The sequence below is a fragment of the Talaromyces atroroseus genome (genome assembly GCF_001907595.1).
Source record: "Talaromyces atroroseus strain IBT 11181 chromosome Unknown scaffold_2, whole genome shotgun sequence".
Taxonomy (NCBI): domain Eukaryota; kingdom Fungi; phylum Ascomycota; class Eurotiomycetes; order Eurotiales; family Trichocomaceae; genus Talaromyces; species Talaromyces atroroseus.
The window spans coordinates 2,042,221-2,057,128 of NW_017971434.1; the positions used below are offsets into that span (position 1 = coordinate 2,042,221).

The 14,908-nt window shown below is 48.9% G+C and overlaps 7 protein-coding genes across 7 annotated transcripts, besides 1 other annotated feature; 4 read left to right on the forward strand and 3 right to left on the reverse strand.

The window, feature by feature from the left end:
* Positions 1-692: 692 nt before the first annotated feature.
* UA08_02818 (putative carboxypeptidase) lies at positions 693-2,054 on the forward strand (the record flags this gene model as incomplete). The annotated part of the gene is made up of 1 exon (XM_020264901.1): positions 693-2,054. The coding sequence occupies one exon, from the start codon at positions 693-695 to the stop codon at positions 2,052-2,054; it is 1,362 nt and encodes a 453-aa protein (XP_020121860.1).
* Positions 2,055-2,226: 172 nt separating this feature from the next.
* Positions 2,227-4,564, reverse strand: UA08_02819 (hypothetical protein; the record flags this gene model as incomplete). Its single annotated transcript, XM_020264902.1, has 3 exons — positions 2,227-3,254; positions 3,311-3,955; positions 4,027-4,564. 3 exons carry the CDS (start codon positions 4,562-4,564, stop codon positions 2,227-2,229), a joined length of 2,211 nt encoding a protein of 736 aa, XP_020121865.1.
* A 576-nt stretch (positions 4,565-5,140) lies between these two features.
* Positions 5,141-6,490, reverse strand: UA08_02820 (putative 26S protease subunit rpt4; the record flags this gene model as incomplete). The annotated part of the gene is made up of 4 exons (XM_020264904.1): positions 5,141-5,261; positions 5,317-5,773; positions 5,900-6,265; positions 6,319-6,490. 4 exons carry the CDS (start codon positions 6,488-6,490, stop codon positions 5,141-5,143), a joined length of 1,116 nt encoding a protein of 371 aa, XP_020121866.1.
* A 1,109-nt stretch (positions 6,491-7,599) lies between these two features.
* Positions 7,600-9,163, forward strand: UA08_02821 (Enolase; the record flags this gene model as incomplete). The annotated part of the gene is made up of 5 exons (XM_020264905.1): positions 7,600-7,723; positions 7,785-7,841; positions 7,912-8,251; positions 8,311-8,751; positions 8,809-9,163. 5 exons carry the CDS (start codon positions 7,600-7,602, stop codon positions 9,161-9,163), a joined length of 1,317 nt encoding a protein of 438 aa, XP_020122461.1.
* Positions 9,164-9,921: 758 nt separating this feature from the next.
* Positions 9,922-11,433, reverse strand: UA08_02822 (hypothetical protein; the record flags this gene model as incomplete). The annotated part of the gene is made up of 1 exon (XM_020264906.1): positions 9,922-11,433. One exon carries the CDS (start codon positions 11,431-11,433, stop codon positions 9,922-9,924), a length of 1,512 nt encoding a protein of 503 aa, XP_020122462.1.
* A 183-nt stretch (positions 11,434-11,616) lies between these two features.
* Positions 11,617-11,714: a repeat region (Identified by RepeatMasker using a combination of RepBase library and repeat library created with RepeatScout).
* Positions 11,715-11,782: 68 nt separating this feature from the next.
* Positions 11,783-12,744, forward strand: UA08_02823 (hypothetical protein; the record flags this gene model as incomplete). Its single annotated transcript, XM_020264907.1, has 2 exons — positions 11,783-12,117; positions 12,183-12,744. The coding sequence occupies 2 exons, from the start codon at positions 11,783-11,785 to the stop codon at positions 12,742-12,744; spliced, it is 897 nt and encodes a 298-aa protein (XP_020122463.1).
* A 530-nt stretch (positions 12,745-13,274) lies between these two features.
* On the forward strand, positions 13,275-14,312 carry UA08_02824 (Eukaryotic translation initiation factor 3 subunit J; the record flags this gene model as incomplete). The annotated part of the gene is made up of 3 exons (XM_020264908.1): positions 13,275-13,293; positions 13,427-13,506; positions 13,599-14,312. The coding sequence occupies 3 exons, from the start codon at positions 13,275-13,277 to the stop codon at positions 14,310-14,312; spliced, it is 813 nt and encodes a 270-aa protein (XP_020122464.1).
* Between the last annotated feature and the right edge of the window lie 596 nt (positions 14,313-14,908).

Below are 14,908 nucleotides of genomic sequence, written 5' to 3' on the forward strand. Positions count from 1 at the left end.
CCGCATTATTGCCCCCGATATATCAATTTGGAGCTAGAAGACACTTCTGTGCGATAGCAGGTTAGAGAAACATTCGTTTATTGTTCGTGCCTCTATACTTACGGGCTTTGAGCTAATGTAGAGGGCCGGCCCGTCCCGTCCAGACTATGTAATCGAGTATGACGGCACGAAGCAGCAACACAGCGTGACAGAGAACGGCTGGAATAGTTCATTCACTGTTCAGGCTTCCGGTTCTTTATTTACAGAGATATGAACATCCATTCATCGGTGAGACTAGGTGTTGCCCATCGTGTTCTGAGAGTCCACTCCGGACCAGGCCTCATCGCTCAACCCCCCGGCGATGATTTCCCATTTTTCAGCTTTGGAATGACCGTGAGTTAGGAGAATGATAATTGAGTCTGTCTAGTGTTTCTTTTGCGGATCTAACTGACGTCTAGCACGATGAAGAACTTATATCCGTTAATATTTATTACCTCGCAATTTAGAATCTTGCATACCTGCTGTGCATTCTGACGCCATCAGGTCATGTGACCATTCCGGGGAGAAAAGTTAAAGCAGTCGTCTTATCTCTCATGGCGTTTCCGCGACGCCAGAACAATTCCCAGAGGCGGAAAGAGTCCAATTGAACAATTCCACTATATATATACATATATATATATATATACTTTTGCCCAATTCTTCTACAAATAACCATGAGGGCCATATCCCTCTTCACATCCGGCTTACTCTTAGCCGGAGCTTGCAGAGCGTCTCCGCACCCCGCACCATCTCCGCGACTACAACAACTACAACAGCCATTGAGCTCCATCGAAGAGCCGCACAATGCTGCTGTTACAGCAGACAAACTCGACCTGGAGCACGTAATTGACACCTCGCCCTTACTCTCACTGCACCGGGACCTCGTCAAAATCGAATCGATCTCCGGCAATGAGCAAGAAGTAGGCGATTTCATCATTCGATACCTTGACGCACGCGATTTCACGGTCGAGAAGCAAGTTGTAGCAGCAAGCAACAACAACACACGATTCAATATATATGCATACCCGAAATCGAGCCCGAGTGCCCCCAAGGTTCTATTGTCAACCCACATCGACACCGTACCGCCTTATATCCCGTACAGTCTGAGTCTACCATCCGGCGCCGAACCCACGCGAGACAACATCCTCATTTCCGGCCGTGGCTCTGTGGACGCAAAAGCCAGCGTCGCCGCTCAAATAATCTCAGCCCTTGAGTATCTCCAACAACCCGGCGACGATGCTTCATCATCATCATCATCATCATCGCTAGGCCTCCTCTTCGTAGTCGGCGAAGAAGTCGACGGAATCGGCATGCAACACTTCTCGCAATCCGCCCTCAACACCTCCCCGCCAACCTTCCACACCGTCATATTCGGCGAACCCACTGAACTTGCCCTGGTGGCTGGCCACAAGGGCTCACTCTTCTTCAAGATTTCCGCGACGGGCAAAGCCGCGCATTCGGGATATCCATGGCTCGGCCGCAGTGCGTTCTCTGCATTATTGCCTGCGCTCGCAAAGCTGGAGACGCTAGGCGACATTCCCGAGTCTGAAGGTGGGATTCCGGGGAGTGCGAAGTTGGGGAAATCGACGATTAATATTGGGCGCGTCGAGGCTGGGATTGCGAGTAATGTTGTGCCGGCGTATGCGGAGGCGCTGGTGAATATTCGGTTGGCGTATGGGGACGTGGAGAAGGTGAAGGAGATTGTGGTTAGGGCTGTACGTGAGGCTACAGGAGGTGATGAGAGTGTCGCTATTGAATGGGGGAATAATGGCACGGGTCATAAACCGATTGATTTTGATACGGATGTCGATGGGTTTGATGTCGTGACTGTGAACTATGCCACTGATGCTTGGTATTTGGAGCTCCATGACGGTGCTGGCGGTAGACCTGTTGGTCGCGTGCATAGGTATTTGTATGGACCGGGCAGCATCTTTGTGGCTCACGGAGCAGATGAGGCGATTACCGTGGGGGATTTGGAGGCTGCTGTGACAGGGTATAAGAAGTTGATTGATGCTGCTTTTGAGCGGAATTCGTAGTGATCTTCTGCAGATACCTATACAATATTATATATGCACGCAGATGTACACTTGACAAATCCATGGTATATTGCAAGTAAATCGAGGAAAGAAAGGCGGACAGACAAGCTATGTATATACAAGAAAGAAACAAGTACATGCAACAAGAACTGAAAAAATAAAAAAATAAAAATTACGAGCGCGGTTTTCTCGTCCACCCCGTCTTCAGCTCCCCCCCAACCTTGAATCGAGGGAAAATATGCGCCTCGGTATTGAATACTACATCCTCCAAGGGAATAAAATCCCTATTCGAGAATAGCAGATAGAAATACTTCAGCGTCTCTGCCATCCAGAAACTTTCCATATTGTCGCGCTGCATTGGCGGGTCAATATCTCCATTCGAGAGGGAAGTGAATCCCACAATACGATAAGTTGCCGGCTCTTCTTCTTCCGAATCCTTTTTCTTTCTCAGTTCGTCTTGTGATGATGCGTTCTCTTTTTCTTCGTCTTCATTCCTTTCCGGCATTACCTTCTCGGTGACTGCGGTGTATTTCACGAATGATTTGAACATCTCCCATCCCCATTCGCGATATAGCTCGTCTCCAGTGACCCGGTACATGTACAGGAGAGACTCGACGGTTTCCGGTCGTTGGAGGTTGTGCGTATCCTGGGCGTGGATTTCAATATCCGATCTCCATACCTCCCTATCTTCTAGAGGCGCAGATATGAGGTTAAGATCTTTCGGTTTGTAGTCTTTTTGTTGGTGTGCTGCTGCTTCATTGCTTGGAAGGAGCAGAGTCGAGTCCGGGTATAGGTCTGCTAGCATTGTAGGCGGTTTATCGACCTTGAAATACGTGATTTCAGGTGCTAGTCCCGTCGCAGTCACCAGGTATGTGGCCCAGCATGTCTTCATCAACTCCCTTGCAAGCAGGATTTCCTCGTCTTGCCGTTGGCCCCAGCTCGATGATTTCCTTGCATCGGACAGTAACTCGCCACGGGTTGCTCCGAGTGCTATTGTGCCGGGCATGAAGCATACGAGATGATCCATCTTGGGCAGCAGAGAATTTCCAATACCGTCTGGTCGCTCGGCTAGAACTGCCAGTTTTGCGTTGCTGGTATATGTGATTAGATGTTTGCTGATGCCTGTTAAGGCCTCGTCCCACATTTCCTTGTAGATGGGTTCTCCTTCCGAGGTCTGTAGGTATTGTTTGATGAGATACTCTACGAGTGGTTCAGTATGAAATAGATAAAAGTGGAGATGAGAGTATTAAACTTACCATAGTAGGAATCACCTCTACTTCCCAATCGAATATTATGGCCCCGGAACTTGCCAGTATCCGCGTATATAAAGATTGGTAGCAGTCCATCCTCTTCCTGCTGTTCATCGACAACCTTCATGACATGTTCCACAATCTGCCAATACTCCGCTTCGCCAGTCAGTTTGGCTAGGTATTTGAATTCCAACTGCACAGTAGTCGCTTCTGCCGTCGAGGAAGCGCCGCCGTCTGCATGTGATGGGATTCCCTCGGACGTATTCAGATTGATACTAGCATACGGCACTCCAGAAGGAGACTCAAAAGCGCCTAGCAATCGGTCCGCCAGATCAGTTGCTTTTTCAATGTACAGATCTTCCCCGGGGGCTCCAACGTCGTCGTCGCTTATTGGGGCCAAGTCTGGGTAGGTCGTAGATAGATAATGGGCCGATAGAAGACCGCCTAGCATGCGAATGGTTGTTTCGAAAGTATTCACGTCGTGGTCCTGGTCGTAGTGTAATGACGTATGAATCCAGTTCCGAGCATGCTGCACTCGAGACGTGAGATTCATGAGAATCATGGTGTCGAGAGCATCGACAATGGTCCAGCCCAAGCCGCCTTCAACCATGTTTTTGCCCTTTTTGGAGACCGGTTTGTATTCGTCGTATCCTGTGTAATAAATAGAGATTTAGTATATCAACCCCCCTCAACACAAGAAGAAAAACGCTGCAGCAACTCACCCCAGCCATATTTCTCGTATGAGTCCCAGCTGACAGTAAACACATCCTTGACCTTTTGCCTCCTCTCTTCCCAATTGACCTTCCCCTTTGACGAAGCACCACCCTCATGTTTTTCAACCTCATCATCAAACGTCTGAACCCATTTCCACAGATTCTCACCCGTATTTCCAGTCGGCCCACTAACAGCTGGAGGACCTCCCCAGCTTCCCCAAAAGACATATAGAAAAACAATGGCAAATGCCGCGAAAACCATATATATTATGCGGCTCGCGGCCTGACTCCGTCCCGTGCGACGCGGCTTGAAGTACGGCTTGTCCTTGTACACGGGCAATTCTCGAGCTTTGTTCCTACTTCCGCCGCCGAAAAAGCTACTCATCTTGCCGATGCCGCTGTCGCTGTTGTTATGATTGTTGTTCTTTGATTGAGAGAAACCATATCCGCCGAGATTGCTGCGCGATGATGATGATGTTGCTCTCCAGTCGAGGCTCTGCTGGGAATGGTCGTTTTGAGATGAGTGGACGAATGTGCCGCCCACCATTGTTCCCTGGGAAGTGCCAGGGGGAAGGGAAGGACCTGGCTTGTATGTGATTCGACTTGGTTTTCTCCCTCTGCCACCGGGGCAATGTCGCAATGGTATCGTAAATCGTAATCGAGGTCCGCGAAACGAGGGGCGCTAGATGCTTGGAGGATTACGGGCTCCGGAAGGATGTGCACGCATATACAATTGGTAAAGGAGTGACGAGTGTGTTATGCCTTTGCATAGCCTGGTATATGGATTATAATTATGAGAGAAGCGAGGGCATAGAGAGACAGTGTAGGAGGTAACTAGTGTTGGAATGTGATGGCGACCCCAGAAACTAAACATTGAAGCTAACCTAAGCTAAGCTCCAACGTGGCCGCAACCGCTGTCGACCCTCAATACTGAAAACTGATCAAAGCTTCAATGTTTTCCAAACGCTAGCTTGCTTTAGACAGTTATTACTGGCAAATGACTCAAAAAGTATGCAATGTTATGTCAGACGACTGAAACAATGCAGTAGTGTATAAGACGCAATAGCCATCTAATTAATTTACATGCACATGCACCTCCATCGGAAAGTATAAATGAATAGCATTATAGTTTCTGGTACTCCAATTTGCCCTCGAGTTTCTTTGCCTCGGCCACCTTGCGGACCGCCTTGTTGAAGTCGTCTTGGTTGATGGAGTCTCGTTCATCTTTAATAGCGAAGAAACCACTGCAAGCTAGTCAGTAATGATATCTTCAAAAACACAAGAATGAAAAAATCATACGCTTCAGTGACGACGTTTCGCAGATCGGCTCCGTTGAGACCATCGCTCATCTTCACGATACTCTCAAAATCGATCTCGCCTTCCGTCACCACAGTACTGGAGTGAATTTTGAGAATTTCCAAGCGTCCCACCTCGTTAGGAAGAGGAATCTCGATCTTTCGATCCAGACGTCCGGCACGAAGAAGCGCTGGGTCAAGCGTGTCTGGTCGATTTGTAGCCATGATAATCTTAGTCTTTCCAAGATAGTCGAAACCATCCAGCTGGTTAAGCAGTTCCATTAACGTCCGTTGAATTTCACGATCTGCAGAAGTACCCTCGGAAAATCGACGGCCTCCGATGGCATCAATCTCGTCCATAAAGATAATGCATGGCTCGTGTTCTTTTGCATATCCGAACATCTCTCGGATTAACCGCGCCGATTCACCGATATATTTGTCGACAATAGCAGACGAAACCACTGGAATCTATTAGTAAGGAAAATGTTGGAGCGGAAATCCTGTAATATGCTTGCCTTTCAAGAAGTTTGTCTCCAGGGAGCTTGCCACAGCTCTCGCAAGCAGCGTCTTTCCCGTGCCAGGAGGACCATACAACAGGACACCCTTCGGCGGTTTAATGCCGACTCGCATAAAGAGTTCCGGGTTTTTCAGCGGCAGCTCGATAACCTCCCTGAGCTCTCGGATTTGGTCGTTCAAACCACCGATTCCGGCGAAGTTGACTTGACCAGGATCTTCCAGCGACATGTTGTACACCAAGGGATCGACTTCACGGGGGAGCATGCGCATGATCGTAAGCGTTGTCATGTCGAGGGCGACACGTGTGCCTTGTTTTAGCTTCGCCTTGTCGACCTTGGAACGGCATCCTACGACGTATCTTGGGCCCGATGATGCTTTGACGATAACTGCTCGGGTTAATCCAGACTCTCCCGATGCAATGCCATGCACGTATGCATCTACTTACATCGTTCTTCGTCGAGCTGTTTGAGAACTTCACCGATGATCTGACCAACACTCTGTAGAGCCTTGATGTTTTCTTCGGTTATATCGTACTCCTTCTGAGAGTCCTTTATCTCCATCCGCAGAGACTTCAGCTTCGCCTCCCATTCTCGCAGGTCGAGCAGTGTCTTTTTGTAATCCTCGATGGCCTGGTTTCTCTCGGGGTCGACAGCGCCGTTCATCGTGACGGAAGAACCAAGCACTGGTTCTCTGGGGAAGGGGATGTGAAACACTCGTGGGTGGGGGTCTGAAACCGTAGACTTTTATTTTTTTTTTATCAAGGACTGAAAGCGGAGACAGTCATGCAATGAACGAGGTTACGGATGCGTCGTAGTGTTCGATGTTATATGATGGGTGATGTTGATGGTGAGCTCCCAACAAGCTAAGCAGACAGGGTACCGGCTGACTGAGCATGCGTCGTATCACGTGACTGACAGCTGGGACGCACGGGCCATGGACGGACGGCGGCGTGCAAACAGGGCAAACATCGCTGGTGCCTGACAAAACAGGCTCTCCGTGCCGGCGCGAAAACAGCAGCTCTCCGCATCTCCCCGACTGGAGAAGCGGGAGAAATCGCTGGACGTAAGCTGATCAGTAGAGAAATAGCAGCATATATGAATAAGAGGCATCCCGAAGAGCACAGGGGCTGCCCCACTGTGGTCGAGTTCCTCGGCGGTGCGCGGCAAGGCTGGTGGTCAGGGCTATGATGTCTTCATGGTATATAGCGCCTGCTGCCCCTCCATGGACGACTATGGAGAGGCTGTCCTTCTTATATATCTATCTATCTATACACACAGTACAAGAGCGACTGCTACTGCTTGCAGCTTACTTCCATTGCAACAGCTAATCCCCAGCGCTAATTGCATTGATCGCACACTCCTGTCCCCAGGTACGTATATGTTGAGAAAAGAACCTTGGAAGATCATCATGCCCCACCATCCCACCAAACACAAACAACAACGCCCTCAAGGTCGTCCTCTACAGCGACCAAGACCAGCATTCTCAGTCGCATCCTGTTGGCAGAGACCCCTTTTCCTGTACAGCTAGCACAGAGTGAGTCTTCGGTGTCGCATCAATTGACGCAATCCATTGAGTCACGTTGCCAGCTTACATAGCCTCTCGATTGGGGTTGTCGGTGAAACTTTTTTGCTACCTTAGCAACGACTCTTAAAAACCATCTGCCACCCTCGTCATCTCCTCCTCCTGATTTTCCTCCTCCTCCTCTATCCAGCTTCATTCTTCTCCTTTTCTTCGCAGTCATTCTAACTGAACTCCCACTCAGTTATCCAACATGCCTATCTCCAAGATCCACGCTCGCTCGGTCTACGACTCTCGCGGTAACCCCACCGTCGAGGTTGATGTCGTTACTGAGACCGGCTTGCACCGTGCCATTGTTCCCTCGGGAGCCTCTACCGGTTTGTCTGATCTGGCTTGACGAATCCTCGAGACTGCTGTTGCTAACCAAAAGGGGTTCAGGTCAGCACGAGGCCTGCGAACTGCGCGACGGCGACAAGACCAAGTGGGGTGGCAAGGGTGAGTGAGATTCGCACAGAATGTGAGGGGACATTGTGTACTGATCCTGGGTTTTCGTAAATGCATATAGGTGTCCTCAAGGCCGTTCAGAACGTGAACGAAACCATCGGACCTGCCGTCATCAAGGAGAACATCGACGTCAAGGACCAGACCAAGGTTGATGAGTTCCTCATCAAGCTCGACGGATCAACCAACAAGACCAACCTCGGTGCCAATGCCATTCTTGGTGTCAGTTTGGCCATTGCCAAGGCCGGTGCTGCTGAGAAGGGTGTCCCTCTGTACGCTCACATCTCCGACCTTGCTGGAACCAAGAAGCCATATGTTCTTCCAGTTCCTTTCCAGAACGTCCTGAACGGCGGTTCCCACGCTGGTGGCCGACTTGCCTTCCAGGAATTCATGATTGTCCCGGAGTAAGTAAACAGATATTTCTGGGAGCGAGCTTTGATTGTGGGCTAACCTCTTTCGATAGCACTGCTCCCACATTCAGCGAGGGTCTCCGCCAAGGTGCCGAGGTTTACCAGAAACTCAAGGCTCTGGCCAAGAAGAAGTACGGCCAATCTGCCGGCAACGTCGGTGACGAGGGTGGTGTCGCTCCCGATATTCAGACTGCCGAGGAGGCTCTTGACTTGATCTCCGAAGCCATTGAACAGGCCGGATACACTGGCAAGGTTAAGATTGCCATGGACGTTGCATCTAGCGAATTCTACAAGGCCGACGTCAAGAAATACGATCTTGACTTCAAGAACCCCGACAGCGACCCCACCAAGTGGATTACCTATGAAGAGCTTGCCGACCTGTACAAGTCTCTGGCCAAGAAGTACCCCATTGTCAGCATTGAGGATCCCTTTGCTGAGGATGACTGGGAGGCCTGGAGCTACTTCTACAAGACCTCTGACTTCCAGATTGTTGGGTTAGTTTCTTTCCCTCTTTCCTTTAAAACACAAGTGCTAACAGCTGCATAATCTAGTGATGACCTGACTGTCACCAACCCTCTCCGCATCAAGAAGGCCATCGAGCTCAAGTCCTGCAACGGTCTTTTGCTCAAGGTCAACCAGATTGGTACCCTCACCGAGTCTATCCAGGCCGCCAAGGACTCCTATGCCGCTGGCTGGGGTGTCATGGTCTCTCACCGATCCGGTGAGACCGAGGATGTCACCATTGCCGACATTGTCGTCGGTCTGCGCTCTGGACAGATCAAGACCGGTGCCCCAGCCCGGTCCGAGCGTCTTGCTAAGCTCAACCAGATCCTCCGTATCGAGGAGGAGTTGGGCGACAACGCCATCTACGCCGGCGAGAAGTTCCGCACCTCTGTCAACCTCTAATTTAGTCCGATGGTGACGGAAAGAGAAGCAACCATGCTCTGTAGGGAACGCAGAAAAGAGGATTTTTTCCTCGGTAGCAATGACAGAATGAAAACAAGCCACGAAGCTATGATCTCGAGCGACATTCTTTAATCTGGGATTAGTACTGATAGAAATGTCGCTGCAAGTTAGTTAGCAGACTAATATACTGCGATTCTCTGATTACGTAGTAAGTGTAAATAACTTAACTAGTGGAATTGGCATTTCGTAATTACAAAATTGTAATTTCCGCGTAAAATCGACCCCTTGTCGGTAGAATTCTTTTCTAAATATGTAATAACTAATAATGCTCTATACAGATTATTAATAAAACCTAAATTTAGAATTTTTTGACTCTCTTTTGGTGCAAGTTTGTAGATCAAAGATAATATAATACTCAAAGATAAGTACCTGGTGAGCGTTTTCATCACACAGGGTAGTTTCTGTCGCCGGGATGGGACTTCGTATCTAGCCAACGTTTCAAATATGGTCCTCTTTTCTGTGCAACACAAATACTCTATGCAATGTCAATAAACTCGATGCCATGGCCCTGCAAGAAGTAGTCACAACATCATGATTCTTCAATTCCACCTTGTGAGTAGGGAGTATACCTGGAATTAATAATGCTTGCTCCTTATCTAGTAATTGACGATCCTTCACTACTCGTGCAACGCTCATTGTGGTTTCTTTCCCCCCACTCTCTGTCATTGAAGACCAGGCTTATATGAATAAACAAGTCATTAATAACGCCATATGTCAATCATCTCAAAGTTCGGCCCTGTCAACATCATTCGAAGCATAGGTGTAACCTGTCCTTCCCAATCGATCGGATGTCCCAATGCTTCAGCAAACATACCACACCTAACCAGAATCCCCCAGCACTCGTCAAGATACCTCTCCAACTCCTCCTTGTTGGCCGGATTCAACGGATCATGTGCAATAGGAAGCGAGCGTCTTCGTCCACTATACCCCGCAAATTCCATGATTAGAAGGGTAATCTCGTCCGGTAATCGTGCCCGAGTGCGCAAAATGCTCCAAACCTCAGCTACCTCAGTTTCATGCGGTAGATACTTGATTTCATAGTATCCACAGTTTAAAAACACATCAAACGGAATGCATCCAAATGGGAATTCAGAGCTCTCAATCCTTCCGTCTACTCGCCATGGCGACGAAAAGACTTCCTCCCAGAATTCCACGGTTCTAGGCCTCGCCTTGAAGCTTTTGGTGAAGCCGGATTGCACCCTAGCCTCCGCAAGAATGGGCCATTCACCCGCCACATCTCTGGTGACGTATAAGGATTCATGATAATGTTCATCAGGAATTCCGAAGAATTGCTTGTGCGGGAGACTTGCGACCTCGTCTCCAAACTCTCTAGTACATTCGTAAAGCATTCTCTGGTATAATTCTGTGTTGCGGTAGTCGTATTTTTGTTCTTTTTTACCTCCCACAACTTCTTCCTGGGACTGGGATTGCAACGCAGGAAGGAAGCGATACAGGATATTCAGAGTAAGATAAGCCCGCAAGGCCAATATATAAAGCCGATCCCAGCCAAGTTGCTCATCCATACATTCGCACTCGCGCATATTTTGCCATTTCCAGTAATCCACATTCGGATGTGAGCAGACACGGAGAACCGGCTCCATTTCTCCACGCACCAAGAGTGCCTTGACGACATGTATATTGAAGTATGCAGCCTCATTAAGTGCATAGAATTCGTAGCAACCATTGGGTCGATATTGGCGTAGGAATGAATGAGCTTTTCGTTCCCGCAAGGGCAGTGCGCATTTACAGTTGAATGTGAAATCTTCGGTGTGATCTCCATCATCGTCCTCGCTCGAATCTTCGTCATGCTCGTTCCAATTTTCATAATCGAACCGAGTATGCTTGCCAGAAGTGTGGTGGCATGGCTCCCAACTGAGTGCATTGGTGCTGTGCATATCCTCGTGGAAGATATACGTGCGTTCGGCGACAGTCGGACTAATTCTCCTGGCTGTGGCATCGTCGATGATCAGGTCATCTTCATTCGGAGGATCATAACTTTCTTGGTACTTCGCACGCTCAAGAGAGATTTGTTCTGTCAGAGTCCGGGAAAAGGACGCCGCAAAGGCTCTCACTACTTTACTTTGCTCGGCTCCGAGTGGAGGTGGAAAAAAGAGATTTGATGCTCGTGGCTGTTCGGGGTGCTCTAGGGAGTAATAATCAAGATTCTGTACGACAATATTCCATGCAAGTTTTTCTGCTTGGTGAGCCATTATTCAAGGACGTAGTACGGTGTCGCAGATTTGACGTTGAAGTTGGAGCTACAGTTACTACTTCACTCGTTGCCATGGTCCACTAGTCGACGCCCCCTTTTTTTTTTAACATACAAAATCGGTTCAAATCTAGCATTTTTAAATACCTAAAGATTTTAGATATTCCATTTTTATCTTCTAATAATGACTAGTTAGTTATGGTTTTATTGACTATTTAACACAAAACATCTTTCTTCAGTAGTACTAGCTCCCGCTAGTGTCATGCAAGTTGGCTTCGTAACGCCATACTCCATACTCTGCTATCGCGAAAGCTGGTTGTTGACAAATTACACGTCTTGTTTCCTCTCCAATGTCCACCACCACGACTTCAGCGCCGTCAACGGTCACCGAACCACCCCCCGTGCTCACCACTGTCTTCACGCCGGCGTCTTCGTGTTTGATCGATCTTTGGCAATACTCAGCCACCGCATCGGGGCTGGAATGCTATGTGGGCACATCCCAGGTACAATGCAACTATGTGCAACTAGGCCCATCCGCAACCACGAGCTGTTTCCCATCGGACTGGGATTATGAGCCTACCGCGTACTTTTCGCCTGGCATTTGCCCGTCGGGCTATGAGACTGCCTGTTCGAGCGTGACCACATTCGGCACTAACACGGAGACGAGAGCGACTTGTTGTCCGAGGTATGTTATGTTACGTTATGTTCGTTTTGGAAGGACGAAATCGCTGACTTGGGCTGTTCTGCAAGTGGATATTCGTGCCAAACTGGCAGCGACTGGCCTTGGTATACCACCGATCTGTGTACTTATCACAACCCCGGCCCAGTCACGTATGTGTACACCACCGATCTCCCAGGCGTCGGCACTTCGACGGTGACCACCTCCGGAAGCGAGGGCATCAACGCGTATGGGGTGCAAATCCGGTTCCAGGCAACGGATTCAGTCACAGCACTAACAACAACCACCGCATCACCTACATCTTCTACATCTTCTACATCATCGTCATCGTCAACGTCCACATCAAGTGCCACTCCCGCGTCAACGGGACTAAGCACGGGTGCCAAAGCCGGAATAGGAGTCGGTGTTGCTCTCGCCGGGCTCATTGCGATCGCTGGCATTATCTTCTTCTTTGTGCGACCCCGACGGCGCAGCGCATCTGATGGCCGGCCGAGTGCGTTTTCGTCTCAGCCTGCTTATTATTCTGAGCTGGCTGGTCGGCCTGCGTCGGTTGAAGTCAAGCGGGAGTTGTATGGCTCGCCGTTGATAGAACTGCACAATGACCCGGTGCGGGCGCCGGTTGAGATGGAATAATAGTATTTATATTTTGACGGCGAGGTAAGGTTTTATATGATCTGATTCATTGCGTATAATTGGAATAGCGAAGCCTCCCTTTTTTGTTTGGTTGTATAACTGCTTGGAGACAATTGTTCGTGTTGTACCTAGGTATATAGTTATAGCCTAATGTAAATAACTGATACCCAGCAGCTGTCCGTGCAAGGTGGACATGAAATAAGCTTCCTGACAAGATCTTCAGGGTCGAGACATCAATATGCTGGCCAAGCAGCAAACTAAGCAGTAACTAGCAAGGATTCTGCTCTGCAGTAAAGTTGCAGGCTTGCAGCCCAACGCATTCACGTGATTGCGACCCCTCTCTTCGGCCTGTGATAGGACAAGCCAGACATTTCCAACTTCCATTTTTCTTGTACCACGCAGCATTCCTGCTACCCTCTCGCCTTTGTACTGTTTTCAAACGCCTTCTGTGGCTTACTGCAAGGTACCTCTGTCGTCTGTACGATTAGACAAAAGCCTGTCTCGAGGATACGCTCTCTATCTCTCTCGCCATGGCGCCTTCAAAGTGGGGTGAGTCAGAATCTTTTTTCTTGCAACATGTCCTTATTCATATGGCTTGTTATGTGACGATGTTATATGAATGAACTTCACAACTACATGTTTGATTTGTGTACAAATCCGTATTCTTGACTAACGACAGCAGACGACGAAGAGGAAAGCACCCCTCCCTCATCGCCGCCCGTCGCTGCTCGTCGCAAATTCGATGACGAGGAAGATGAAGAAGTAAGCGACCATTGCATTCTGCTGGAGCGCGGTGTCTTGCACACAGCAAGACGAGGAGAAGAAGGAGAAGATGAACTGACTTGCAACGACAGGTCCTCGACTCCTGGGACGCGGCCGAAGACTCCGACGTAGAACGGGAAAAAGCCGCCGCGGCCGCGGCCGCAAAGGCCAAAGCCGAAGCCGAAGCAGCAGCAAAGAAGAAGAGCAAGGCGCAGCGCATAGAAGAACACAAGCTCGAGCGAAAACGACTTGAAGAAGAAGACTCGTCGGACGAAAGCAGCGAAGATGAAGCCGTGCGCCGGGCCCGCCTACGCAAGACCGAGAAGGACTCGGATCTCAAGCACGCCGAAGACCTCTTTGGCGACATCGACCTGAACCGGACCAACCGTCGATCCGCAGCGCCCAAAGCAGTCGTCGTGAGCGACGCATCCGACCCCACAAAGGCCATCGATCTCTCCGCCATGCCGCTCTTCAAACCCACCACCAAAGACCAATTCGCCAAACTGACCAGCACGCTCATCCCGCTGCTGACAGCCAACTCGAAGAAAGTGCAGTACGCGCTGTGGGCGCCCGATTTCGCCAAACAGTTGGCCAAGGATCTGCCCAGTGACCAAGTGAAGAAGATCGCTAGTGCGTTGACGACGCTGAGTAACGAGAAAATGCGCGAGGAGCGCGCAGCCGATAAGGGCAGCAAGAAGTCCAAGGCAGCCAAGACCAAGACGACGTTGAATGCGCAACGCGACTTTGAAAAGGCGGATATTAATGCTTATGATGATGATGACCTGGGTGATGACGACTTCATGTAATTATTATCAATTATCATCCCTCAAAGTTTTATCCCCTTCCCCTCTCTCTCCCTCCCCCCTTTTTTTTTTAATCTTATTTGCCTCTTTGGGTTTTATTATATGAATACTAAGGAGAAAACCTGCTTTCACAAGCCTCCCCGTGAGTTTACTTCTCCATGCATAGCTAATGCTCGGTGTCATTTCTTTTTTGTTTTTTTTTTTTTTTTCCCTTCTCAGCAATGGGCATTTCCCTCCTCTTTTGATGTTGACATTGACATTGACATTGACATTACTTGGACTAAGAATATGTATCACCCACATTTCTGTATCAAGTCGATTTTGAAAAGTTGCGAGCAAATAGATCTGATTTACATACCCTACGTCATTTTCTTCCTTATCGTCAACAACTAGTTAGAAGTAATTGTAAAGATTGGTTTGATTTCATCGAGGCTTGCTTGCCTTGCTTGCATGCCTTTGCCCTAGGGTTTGTTTAAACAACAGCTCGAAAGGAAACACAAAAGCGAGAAGAAAAAAGAAAACGAAAAAGAAAAAAAAAAGACAAGATTTGAAATTGAACAGAGATGATTGTTTGTTTGTTGGGGCTGGTCATTATTATC